We start from the raw sequence: 13,145 nt of genomic DNA, 5'->3' as shown, positions 1-13,145 counted from the left end.
TTTCTGGCAGCCACAGCTGCCAGTTTTCTTACCATCAATGTAATGGGATATTTTTACAATATTGTTTATATACATTTATACATTTGTTGTGATTTAATATGGATCCCTGCTATTTTACCTCTAGACATGGCCAGATATGTTTTCCCAAATACCAAACCTCAGATTGTTATGAATATGATATGATTGAGCAGTCTCTGGGATGTAGCTTTTTAATAGGCAGTACCATGAGAAATGAGTTAGGACCATAAAGAAAGCATTAGTGTGTAGATGACTCACTGAAGGGCTGGCTCCTGCAGTGCCTCACCGCCCGGACTGTGTTTGCAATCAGCCGCTGAGGAGAGAAAAAATTTATAAATATAAATATGTTCTAGCTGGTCAGATAGTGGAGCAGATATGTCACAGATCCAGTGTTGTTATTGTTAACTAAAACTATTAAAAATCGCTTTCGTTAACTGAAATAAAGCTAAAATAAAATAAAATAGACCTATAAAAAAAAAGACAAAACCTTGTGCAAAATTTAAATGAAAACTGAATAATAAAAGATGAAAATATAATTCAAAATATAATAGTATACAAATAATACTACAATAACACTGCATATATACCAGTAACAGACTCACCATCTTCTCAAAGTTCACCAGTCCGTCAATAAAAGTCTTATTCCCCTCATGAGTGAATGTCATGTCTGATAAGAGAAAAAAAAACATTTCATGCTGTAGACCAGAACTATGAGACAACCAGTAATTATTATTAAGGATATTGGGGCTAGGCCCTGCCCACACCTTTAATGAGAAGGGGCATAAAGGGAATGATTGGCGGCTCCATCTTAGCCACAGTGAGGCGGTATGCACGGTGATTCCTGGATGGATCCTGAGTGCAACAAATAAATCAAAGTTTAATGATCAATGACTGTCTCAATCATAGAATAATTTCTATAGGGAGAGAGCTGGAATTCAAAATGTTTGAAATAGACTCACAAGCAAACTTTCAAACTCTGCGTAGAACTTCTTGAACTTACTAGGTAGTTTCTATAAAAAAAGGAAAAAAAATATGCCCATAAACACATTAACAGTCATATTTGCAAAGACCTTTATGTTTGTCAATATTTAACGACGTGACACTGATTTTTTTATTATCATGGCCTATTAATTATTCAAAAATACATGAAAATTGCAAATGACTTTAATAAATCTCTTCTATGGTTCCTATGTTAAAACCATTAAAGTCTCCCTGTGGTGAAAATCAAGATTTTAATGTTTTTTATATGTCTATGTGGTGTGTTTAATGTACTTTAAGACAAACCATGTGTAAATTCATAAGTCAACACCATTGCTGAGTATTTTCTCCTTAAAGTCCCTGTGAACCGGAAGTTGCAAACGACTTTTCTCCAGTGTTGTGACGTATTTCCAAGTGAAACTGAATATTGAACAGAGGGCAGGGTTTTCCTTTAGCGCTCCTCCTCTCGGTTTGAGGGGAGTGGTTAAGCGTTTTCAACCCAAGCCGTCAAACTGACGTCATCAGAAAAGGAACGCCATTCTTGACCAGACGTAACTTTTTTTTCAGATTTTGATTAAAGATTACCACGGCAAACAATTTCTTTTCTGTGTATTAACTTGCACGGATGAATTGTTCACCACAAGACTAGTAATATGTGTTAACAAAGTAAATAGGGTCAATTTTGATTTCATGTTGACTTTAAAGGGATAGTTCACCCAAAAATGAAAATGATCCCATGATTTACTCACTCTCAAGCCATCCTAGGTGTATGTGACATTCTTCTATCAGACGAAAACAATCGGAGTTATATTAAAAAATGTTCTGGCTCTTCCAAGTTTATAATGGCAGTGAATGGCCGTTTCTGTTTTAAAGTCCATCAAAGTGTATCCATCCATGATTAAAGTGCTCCACATGGCTCCGGGGAGTTAATAAAGGTTTTCTGAAGTGAATCACGCCCTTGAGTAAGAAAAATATCCATATTTAAAACTTTATCGACTAAAATAACTAGCTTCCGGCAGACGGCCTACGCAAGTCGACTTGAGTAACACTTGATGATGTATGACGTAGATGTAGGAGTAGCGTTAGCTTAGACGTCTCTCGCGGTTCAAACAAACAGGGCTGGGCAACAAACTCAAGCTCCTCCCACATTTCTCTTTAAAAATTGTCGTTTTAGACTTCTAATTCGTGACCGGTGTTTTGTTTTGTGTTCGTCAATACGTTGTGCGTCGGGTCAGGAGTTACTCTTTCACCATAAATCAATGTGTACGGCCGTCTGCCGGAAGCTAGTTATTTTAGTCGATTAAGATTTAAATATTTTTCTTACACAAACGCATCGCTTCACTTCAGAAGGCCTTTATTAACCCCCCGGAGCCGCGTGGAGCACTTTAATCATGGATAGATGCACTTTGATGGACTTTAAAACAGAAACGGCCATTCACTGCCATTTTAAAGATAGGAAGAGCCAGGACATTTTTAAAAACACTCCGATTGAATTCGTCTGAAAGAAGAATGTCATATACACCTAGGATGGCTTGAGGGTGAGTAAATCATGGGCTGATTTGAATTTTTTGGTGAACTAACCCTTTAAAACTACAGTGAACCAAACACGGTTTGATATCGCTGGTGTTTCTGACATCACAAACTACCTTGTAACCAATCACGTCAACGAGTGGATCTCTGAGCTGGTGTGAGCGAGTGGCGGGGCTAATTTGCATATTCATAGAACAGCACATTCTAAATGAGGCAAGGGTGTAGAGTTACATTCAAGTTATTTTAAGGCATGAAGGCTTTTTATTCAAGGATTTTTTTTTTTAAATGTCATTTTGGTGATCAAAGGTGAGTTTTAAGGGATAAAATGATTGACTACAGGGGGACCTTTTGGTATAAGATTTTGGTATAAACACAAAATATAAAACCAACCATACTATAAAAATGACTTTTCTAAGATTATGGCAAATATGTTTTCAAATAGAATAATTTGTGCAATATGGCACTAACCTCCCATGTCTGGCTGAGTCTGCTCACGGCTGGGTTGCACATGCCCATGATAATGGCGAAGAAAGAGTTCAGATTCTTAAACTCTCTACAGCTGAGGGAATAAATGCACAGCACACACATGTAATGCGTTTTTCAAATATCGAATGCATCAAATCAGATCAAAATGTTTTCAAGGTTTTGTTCTATTTGTATATGTGTGCTGAAGAACTCACTGGGCGGCAATCTTGATGAACTTCTTGAGTAGCTGTACCCGTTTGCTGAGCGTCCCGCACAGACAGACCTCTGTGACCACCCACAGCTGCACCTGATTAAAGCGCTTCAGAAACAGCTCCAGATTTGCTGTGGAGCGTCTGTATGCCTGCCGTCCGAACGTATGATACACCAGCTCATACTGCACACAAACACACACAGTCAAACTGCACGTTTTGTGGATTAAAAACGTCATTCGTGCGTTAGTGTGTATCGCTATATGTGCAACTTTACCTCATGTACACAGCTGAAAAGCTCCCAGTCATACTGGGTCATCTGGAAGGCCAGATCTTTAGAGCTCATCAGCTCAAAACTGGACATAGACCCTGTGGAGGGACCCTCCTGCTCTGGAAGTGGATTCTACACACATGTACACAATCATTACTAAATACACACAAATACAAACACTTACTTAATTTGTACACTTACTTATAGTGCCCCTATTATGCTATTTAAGAGGTTCCTAATTTAGTTTTGAAGGACTCCTACAATAGATTTACATGCATTCAAGGTAAAAAAAAACACTGATTTTCATATAATATACATTGCAGCATCATCTCAGTGTCTGAAACGGTTCTATAAATGATCGGTCTCTCTAGACGCCACCTTTCCGAGAGCCTACTCTGCTCTGATTGGTCAGATGGCCCAGTCTGTTGTGATTGGTCTACCGCTTACAGAGTGTGTCGGAAATCAAACGCCAATTACCATATCTGAATTTCAGCTCAGCACTTGTATATGAACAGTAACAATGGCATCAGTTTTACCGTATCGATTCGAGCCCAGGTCCTCATCCTTTGGAACTGCATGCAAAGTGGATTTACTCTCGCAGCGCAGAAAACAGTGATTTCTCAACATGTCGACAACACGAACCAAACCTTTCCAAGCCTCACCTACAACTAGTGTTCGAGGGCGGGTCAAAGTAGACGTTGTTCACAGGCAGCCAATGAAGACTATAGGCTGGCATTATCCAAACTTGTTACAAATCTATGTAGGATCATGCAAGAAGTAAGGCTGGAATTACTGGAATTATTTCAGGCAGTTCAGAATCGGCTTTCTTTTGGGAGTCAATAACTCCATTTATTGTGGAGTTTGATCTTTGAAACTTTGCAGACCTTTTACATTCAAACAGATATATTACATGAAAGGTATTTTACAAATTAGCATAACAGGGGCACTTTAAAATAAACTATGTACTAACTATAAGCTCAAATGTATGTTGACACCTATTTTTAGTACAGAACTGGTTTACCGAGTCTGGTGTGGAAGAACTTTTGGACCCCGGTCTAATGCAATGACATTTGTAAGTGTGCTTTATGTGTCCAAATGCTCTACATTTGATCTCACCAGTGAATCGAGCTGTTCTCTGGAGCAGACGAACAATCGTCCGTTCACTCCCAGCGACTGAAACACTGATACATCATTGGGCTTTAAAATCTGCTTTTCTGTAAAAAAATAAAGCTCAGAATTAGTCAGACCACAAATCACATTGTGAACACTTTTTCAGCTGTACAAGATCAACACCTAATAAATCTTATGATGGATTTTATGAACTTTATTTACTATCTGTAATCTTTAGACTACAACATAAACTTCAACCTTTAATACGATTTACACTTTCGCTGGTACTTTCTGAAAGGTTTCATTTGAAACTGATCTGGAAGGGGATTATATAATATAGAAAGAGTGTGATTCAATACAGAATGTTGCCAGAGCAACAAAAGGGCTGAATATCTACAAAGTTGTGTGTGTATTTGTTTGTCACATCTCCAAGGGCAACTACTATTTCATCATGAATCAGTGTGTGTGTGTGTGTGTGTGTGTGTGGACCACCTCCAGATGCGCTGAGGTTTATCAAAAGCAGCTCTTCAGTCGATCCCAGTTTATCCGCTACAGCTGCGGTCACCTCTCTCCCCGTGGCCAGCACAGACACACGAATAGTAGTGTAAGTGTGATCACTGCAGTAAACCTTCAAGAGAACTACACACACATGGAAAGACAAAGATGAAGAGAGGTCATTTGATTGATTTATTGACCCATCAATCCATCCATCCGTCGTTCTATCGTTCCATCCATTTGACGTTCTATCATCCATCCATCTTTCCATCCATCCATCCATCCATCTGTCATTCTATCGTTCCATCCATCCATCCATCCAACCAACCATTCACCTATAGTTCTTTTTTTCATCAATCCATCCATCCATCTATCCATCTATTGTTCCATCCATCCATCCTTCCGTCGTTCTATCAATCTATCCATCCATCGTTCTATTGTTCCATCCATCCATCCATCCATCCGTCATTCTATCAATCCATCCATCCAACATTCTATTGTTCCATCCATACATCCATCCATTCATAGTTCTATCATTTCATCCATCCATCCATCCATCCGTCATTCTATCGTTCCATCCATCCATCCATTTGTCGTTCTATCATCCATCCATCTTTCCATCCATCCATCATTCTATCGTTCCATTCATCCATCCATCCATCCATCCAACCAACCATTCACCTATAGTTCTTTTTTTCATCAATCCATCCATCCAGCCATCTATTGTTCCATCCATCCATCCTTCCGTCGTTCTATCAATCTATCCATCCATCGTTCTATTGTTCCATCCATCCATCCATCCGTCATTCTATCCATCCAACATTCTATTGTTCCATCCATCCATTCATAGTTCTATCATTTCATCCATCCATCCATCCATCCATCCATCCATCCATCCAACCAACCATTCACCTATAGTTCTTTTTTTCATCAATCAATCCATCCATCCATCTATTGTTCCATCCATCCATCCTTCCGTCGTTCTATCAATCTATCCATCCATCGTTCTATTGTTCCATCCATCCATCCATCCATCCGTCATTCTATCCATCCAACATTCTATTGTTCCATCCATACATCCATCCATTCATAGTTCTATAATTTCATCCATCCATCCATCCATCCATCTGTCATTCTATTGTTCCATTCATCCATCCATCTATCCAACCATTCATCCATAGTTCTTTTTTTCATCAATCAATCCATCCATCCATCCGTCGCTATATCAATCCATCCATCGTTCTATTGTTCCATCCATCCATCCATCCATCTGTCATTCTATCAGTCCATCCATCCATTCATAGTTCTATCATTTCATCCATCCATCTATCCATCCATCCATCCAATATTGTCCAAAAATTAAACAGATATATTAAATAAAGTCAAGGAGTACTTGTGGACATGGTATTCCTTAATTATTTTTTCAAATTTACCACGTTTTCTCATAAAAAATCCATTAAGTTTAAATTATAAAAATAAACGTTTAAAAGAAAAATGAACATGAATGTCAGCATTTCTTATTAGTATTTAGTCATTTTTGCTGTTATTGACAGCAGTACTCAAGCTGACATGAAGTGCAAAGGTTATGCAAAACCTGGTGATTATGTTATCATGATTATGAAATAGCAATTATGAAGAAGTACAGCATCTTATATTTCATATTCATTGCATTTAACTCTCAGAACTTTTTTAATGGTTTTGTTTATTTTAAGGTTTAAATAAGATACTGATACTCACTGTCATCAAAGCTCCTCATTGGCTGCTTTTTTGCAAGCCTTTCCTCTCCAGAGCTGAACTGTCGCAGGAGGACTTTAAGCTAAGCCATCACAGAGAAAAAAGTTCATAAATATAAAGCAAAACTTTAAAACAAAATGCTTATGAACAGCAGATTATTAATTATTTTTACCAATTGACATAATACATCTATAAATAACAAACATAAAATGTGAGAAAGCAGATCTACAGTACCTTTTTTTGGGAGGTTCGTGCATCATCTGGACTGAGACAGTGAAAGGAACAATCAAATATGTGGCTATCAGTAATATTAACCATTCACATTAAAGCACTAATAGCAGTTACACAACACACTAAAAACCTACTAATGTTTGATGATCCTCTCAAGCTCAGGCAGTAGCTCCTTCAGTGGACGCAAAACTCTTGCGTCATTAGATACGAAGCCATGCAGCTCCTGCATACACACAAAACACATTCACGGTATGCTTATCATGTTAATAGTCAGTTATGAATTCATGCATGGAATCTGATCTCCATGCAGACTGGTGGAAAGTGATTCTATGCCAGCGCATGTGTGTGTTTGTGTATGACTGTAACCTCCAGAAAGCTGAGCGTGGTGTCATCCTCCAGCAGATGGTGGCCCTGCAGGGCAGCCCAGCGCAGAGCCAAGCTTAACACCCGTCTCTTGCTGGCAACAGCGTAGTCTAGACGCTCCTGCTCTGAGCCCTGAGACGCCTGAGAGTGGTAGGTACACAAATGCTAAGGAACCTATGCATACTTACAAAAACAGTGTGCTGTACTGATATATAGATATATAGATATACAGACAGATAGATAGATATATACTATAGATAGATAGATAGATAGATAGACATATACTATAGATAGATAGATAGATAGATGCGGACGGACAGAAACATATATATATATATATATATATATATATATATAGATAGACACAGACAGACAGATAGAGAGACAGACAGACAGATGGAGGGATAGATAGATAGACAGACGGACGGACGAACAGACACAGATAGATAGACAGACATACAGATGATATATATATATATATATATATATATATAGAGAGAGAGAGAGAGAGAGAGAGAGACAGACGGACAGACACAGATAGATAGACAGACAGACAGATGATATATATATATATATAGAGAGAGAGAGAGACAGACAGACAGACGGACAGACACAGATAGATAGATAGATAGACAGACAGATGATAGACAGACAGACAGATGATAGATAGATGGAGGGACAGACAGACAGATAGATAGATAGATAGATTCCACTAGAAGGATATTGAGCCACAAGGGCAGGGCACAGCTGGCTGTTGGGCATGAAGACACAGTGCATGAGCACAAAATCATCCAGAGTCGGATCTGTGGGGGAAATGATTAATTATTCAAATTAATTTATATAGTGTTGGGTGATTAATCAAATCATCACTTTAATCTTATTGAGAGATGAATGAGAAGGTCCAGTACCTGGGTCAGAGAAATGAATGTCCAGTCGCATTGTCTCCAGCAGATGCTCTAGAATCTTCTCTGGGCTGCCTGACATCACAGTGTATCTGTCCAGCAAACACATACACAGGAAAAGTAGTTGGATTAAATAAATGCATGGATAGATAGATTTATTTATTGCTGATGGATAAAGAAATTCTCAGCAGACGGATGGACGTGATCATGTACTTGAAGTGGGCTGGGATGTTTCCATGGCTGGAGGGCCGGAGACTCTTCTGTAGTACCAGAACATCTTGCTCATGCTCTTTTAGACGCACTGTGTTTGCTTCAACATCCTACACACACAAACAAGCCAAAATACATGCATCAAGAAATATGTCATTCAATTTGTCCACCATGAGGTTCAATGATTCACCAACTAGTTCAGATGAACCGTTCTCCTGGTGTTTATATCTTTATAGATGTTAGTGTACCCTGAGTATACGGTTGAAGTCCTCTTTGTCCACTCTCAGGAAGTGGCAGTTGTCCTCTCTCAGAACGATGGACGCAGCGCGGGGTGCGTCGTTCACCAGGGCCAGTTTCCCAAAATCATCTCCTTCATGCAGCGTACATACCACACCCTAAACACACACACACACACACACGAATCATCTAATAGCATCCGCCACTAGTACCACTCAACATAAACAAGTTAACTGAATTAATGTAAGCTGACATTACCTTGCCATAGATAACAACATTTACTGATCCCTTCTGGATAATATACCAAGAAGTGCCTTCCTCCCCTTGATTAAACACTGAAATACAGAAAGCAAACATACAGAGAACATGACTAAGCTAAATAAATTTAAAGAAATTAATAGTCAGCAAAGATGCAATAGTGACAGTAAAGACATTGACAATGTTACAAAAGATTTATGTTATAAAAGATTCTATTCATCAAATACTGAAAATTCCACAAAATATTAAGCAGCACACATTTTTTCAACATTGATCATAATAAACGATTCTTAAGCAGCAAATCAGCATATTAGAAAATTTTTTGAATGAGAAACTGAAGACTGGAGTAATGATGCTAAAAATTAAGCTTGACCATCACAGGAATAAATTACATTTTACAATATATTAAAATAGAAATCAGTTATTTTATATTGTAATAATATTGCATAGTATATTTTACTGTAATTTTGATTAACCTCAAACTTTTCAATGGTAGTGATTATACATATCTTTCAACAGCATTAGTTCATTATGAGAATCTAAAAAGCAGTAAAGAGGCATTGAAACTCACAGACAGTGCCTGCTTTGGCATGCGACTCAAAGATGAGGACCCCAGCGAGCTCTCTCTTCACCTGCAGGGGGCAGCACGATCACAGCTCATGTTAGTGTGTTCACACCAGGCATTACTGTGTAAATGAGGCTCAGAGGTTGTATGGAGGTCTTACAGTGTTAGATAGATGAGAGAGCGCTTTGATATGCAGCAGCTCATCATAAATAATCTCTAGGTCTTCAGCTGTTCTTTGACCTGGCCTATAAAGGGAGCAAGGGACAAAGAAAGAAGGGAGGAGTTCGGGAAGAGTAAAAATGGACAATATCAGAATATGAGAGCACATAGAACTAGTAACATATAATGGGACCAACATGCAAATTTCAAATGAATAAATACTGCAGGGGGCGCTGTTGGTCACTCACGGTTTCCTGAGGATCATTCGCATGTGTGCGTCAGGGCCGATCTGAGAGAGGAAGAGGAGGGTCTCCTGCAGCTCTTCCTCAGCTTCACGTTTCTCATCGTCGCTAGGCAACACTGCATCCTCTTCCTCGTCATCAAGGAAACGATAAAAAAGGTACTTATCTTGAAAGCTGATCTCATGGTCAACTGTCAACATAAAAAAGCACAGATGAAATACAGCATGTGATCTATTAAAGCTATTCAGAGGCTCTAATTAGTATTTTAAGAAGTTCATGTGGGTTATTTTTATTTTATCAAGCTATTACTTGTTTTAACAAGCTGGTCATTCCTGTTATGCATCATAGAACTCAATGTTCGGCGGCGACAGATGAATGTGAATGGTAATAGATTTGTTTCTCCAAGTTTTAAAGATCTCATTGCAAAAACAAGATGTGAAGTCATTTACAATTGATTACTTGGTAAAATCAGTGTTGTTATTGTTGACTAAAACTATTAAGATTTGTGTTTGGTTATTAAAAAAATAGCTGAAATAAAATAAAATATAAATATTACATAAAAGCATTAAATGGCAACAAATTGAAATAAGTTGAAGTACAAAAATGACTAAAACTAAAATAAAAAATTTATAAAGCTAAATAGAAATATTAGAAAAAATTAAAATGACAAAAGCACATAATGACTAAAACAAACTAATATGCAAAATATTAATAAATAATATGATAGTATATAAACACTACTAAAACAACACTGGTTAAAATAATATTCCAGATAAAACATTTGAAATTTACATTTCAATCAGAGAAAAGAAAATGAAGAAACATTCAACAGAGCAGGAATGACCCAGCTAAAAGGTAGGGTAGGCAATGTTTTTCATAAACACTCCTCACACTCTTCATGTTATCAGTGTGTTTCCGTAAGGCTATGCAGAAGTGTAGACAGTTACCGGGTGCCAAAAATAAACAGCAGCCGCCCTTTACAGTTCCTCCTGAACCAAAACAACGAGCTTATGCTGCGTTCACGCAGTGTCATAACCGTAATTATCAGATGGCAACCCGTGACGTTCTCCCCGAAGCTGTTCAGATTTAGGTATTTCTATGTCAACACTATCAACGCAGAAATGCGTCTTCATGTGTTTGGAAGGAGCCGTGGCTTTGGAGACGCTCTGAAGTGAGGGTGGGATCTCATGCTTTTAAAGCTATCTTGCTATTACTAGCCTCTCCGAAATTGCCTTCCCTACCTTTAACCTGGCTGTCACAACAGCAAATGGTACAGGTGTACATGTTTGTTGTGTACCGTGATTCAGGACCCCTTCCTCCAGGAACACCTGCCACATTCCCACAGCGTGAGCTCGACTGTGAACACATGAGCTCTGCTGAAGCAGCCAGTCGACCAGCTCCGTGCCGACACAGCACTGCCTGCAAACACACACACACACAGGTCACGCAGAGCACACCGAGCAGTGTATTCTGCATGTCCTAGATATATACTATGGCATAAATATTGCAAATTATATGCCATCTAACATTTTGTCATAGGCAACACACACACACCTGTAGGTTTTCAGATGATATTTTCTATCTCTGATCATGTGGGGAGCTCTGGCCAGTATAGCATTACGTAAGACTTTTTCTGCCCTCAAAATCTTTTCTGATGGGACCTGAAACAAAATCCGGAACAGAGAGAGAGGAAGTTGAGAGTGAGGCACAGAAAGCACTCATGCACAGCCTTTTTACAGCCAAAAAACACTCATTGAGATCTAATTGCCTGCACTCAATTTGCAAGTGTAGATGACAAAAGATTTTTTTTAAATTGAATTAAAACTCTCTGGTGCTCTAAGCGTAGCAGTCAAAAACTGACAGAAATGTTGTTTTATTTCAATGAATTGAATGTCCTATATTTTAGTTTGATAATGTTTTTTATTCAATATTTTCTATTTTTAGGCGATTTTATGGTACTAAATTATATTTATGCTGTAGATATAATCCATTTATTCACTTTTTGAGCATGGACCTGAAAATTTCATTTCTAACTTAAACTGTCATAAATCTTGAATGCTTTAGAGAGTACAGTCTTAAGTTTGATCTCTTTTTAAAGACGACAAAAGTGAACATAAAAAAAGTTCAAAAATGTAACGTTTGTTGTTGTGAAAAATGCACAATAAACACACAAATACTATTTTCAATTGGAATTTGAAACATATATTTTAAAAAACACGTTTTACTCTAAAACTGCAAGAAAATCAAAGCCATAAATTTAAAGTTGTGTTCCAAATTTGAGCTTGATACTTCATGATATGAAATGAGCTTTCAGGAAGATTTTGTTTGGCCGCAGTACCAAACGTTTTCACTAGATGAAATTCGTCTCCCATTCATTTTCAATGCGCTCATTTTTGACACAGAGGAGCACAAATGTGATTTTTTTTTTCAGAACCATTTATATGAAGGTAGTATTATGCCATAAAGAATTGCATGCGCAGGGTAAGATTTGTGAAAGTGTACATAAGATTCGCTCCGTTCTCTCACGGCTCTTGGCCTCATCCAGCTCACCACAGTATTATTACATAAAGAATGGGTATTAAATGTTTTAATTGTAAAGTTTAACATCAGCTCAGTGGTGTAACAGATTATAAAATATATAAAATTTCAATCCAATAACGTTAACACCAGCTCGAAATTCAGTATGAATGTCAGTCAGCCATAGTCAGCCTAATGGTGCACAGCTTATTAAGCAATCATGATTTATTTATTTATTTAATATGTATGTGTGCAGTAAAAGTACCATTTCACATAAAGATGTGTTCTGGCGACTGGCATGTTTATTGAACCAATCAGGTAAGAGTAAATCGAGAGTCAGCGAGAAGCTAATTTGATTGGCTACATGAAGAAGGTGGACCCGCCCTCCTCATCGCACTTGCAAAACTCAGTGAGTGAGAGAATCGTGCCAAAACTGTAAGCGCAGCTAAAAGAAAGACGCAACTTATTTCGGGAACTTTTTTGCCCCATGCACACAACAAGTCATTTAGGCATTTGCAACAGGTTATTTTTTTAAACAAAAATTGGTTTTGCGCGATCAATCTGTTTTGCGATCCTGGCCGTATTTGTGTGAAAAAAACGTGCCAAAAGTGGAAAAATTAAAGTCAGAAGAATACAGATCACATTTATTTT

At 38.0% G+C, this 13,145-nt stretch overlaps 1 protein-coding gene across 2 annotated transcripts in view; it reads right to left on the bottom strand.

The window, feature by feature from the left end:
- The window catches only part of rapgef4b (Rap guanine nucleotide exchange factor 4b), a 34,317-nt gene that overhangs the window by 2,368 nt on the left and 18,804 nt on the right, over nt 1–13,145 (bottom strand). For both annotated transcript variants that reach the window (XM_084424993.1, XM_084424994.1), the window contains 23 exons: nt 11,532–11,638; nt 11,275–11,396; nt 9,984–10,167; nt 9,737–9,821; nt 9,583–9,643; nt 9,012–9,088; nt 8,765–8,911; nt 8,520–8,626; nt 8,313–8,398; nt 8,129–8,207; nt 7,408–7,558; nt 7,176–7,264; nt 7,045–7,075; nt 6,814–6,892; nt 5,074–5,220; nt 4,588–4,685; nt 3,478–3,603; nt 3,207–3,385; nt 2,995–3,085; nt 978–1,028; nt 783–870; nt 621–685; nt 277–331 (listed from right to left, as the gene is read on the bottom strand). In XM_084424993.1, the coding sequence (XP_084281119.1) occupies nt 277–331; nt 621–685; nt 783–870; nt 978–1,028; nt 2,995–3,085; nt 3,207–3,385; nt 3,478–3,603; nt 4,588–4,685; nt 5,074–5,220; nt 6,814–6,892; nt 7,045–7,075; nt 7,176–7,264; nt 7,408–7,558; nt 8,129–8,207; nt 8,313–8,398; nt 8,520–8,626; nt 8,765–8,911; nt 9,012–9,088; nt 9,583–9,643; nt 9,737–9,821; nt 9,984–10,167; nt 11,275–11,396; nt 11,532–11,638 (2,305 nt within the window). The remainder of the gene's footprint in view (nt 1–276; nt 332–620; nt 686–782; nt 871–977; nt 1,029–2,994; nt 3,086–3,206; nt 3,386–3,477; nt 3,604–4,587; nt 4,686–5,073; nt 5,221–6,813; nt 6,893–7,044; nt 7,076–7,175; nt 7,265–7,407; nt 7,559–8,128; nt 8,208–8,312; nt 8,399–8,519; nt 8,627–8,764; nt 8,912–9,011; nt 9,089–9,582; nt 9,644–9,736; nt 9,822–9,983; nt 10,168–11,274; nt 11,397–11,531; nt 11,639–13,145) is intronic.

This window comes from Rutilus rutilus (genome assembly GCF_951802725.1).
Source record: "Rutilus rutilus genome assembly, chromosome: 12".
Lineage (NCBI taxonomy): Eukaryota > Metazoa > Chordata > Actinopteri > Cypriniformes > Leuciscidae > Rutilus > Rutilus rutilus.
This window is presented reverse-complemented; position numbering and strand designations above follow the sequence as displayed.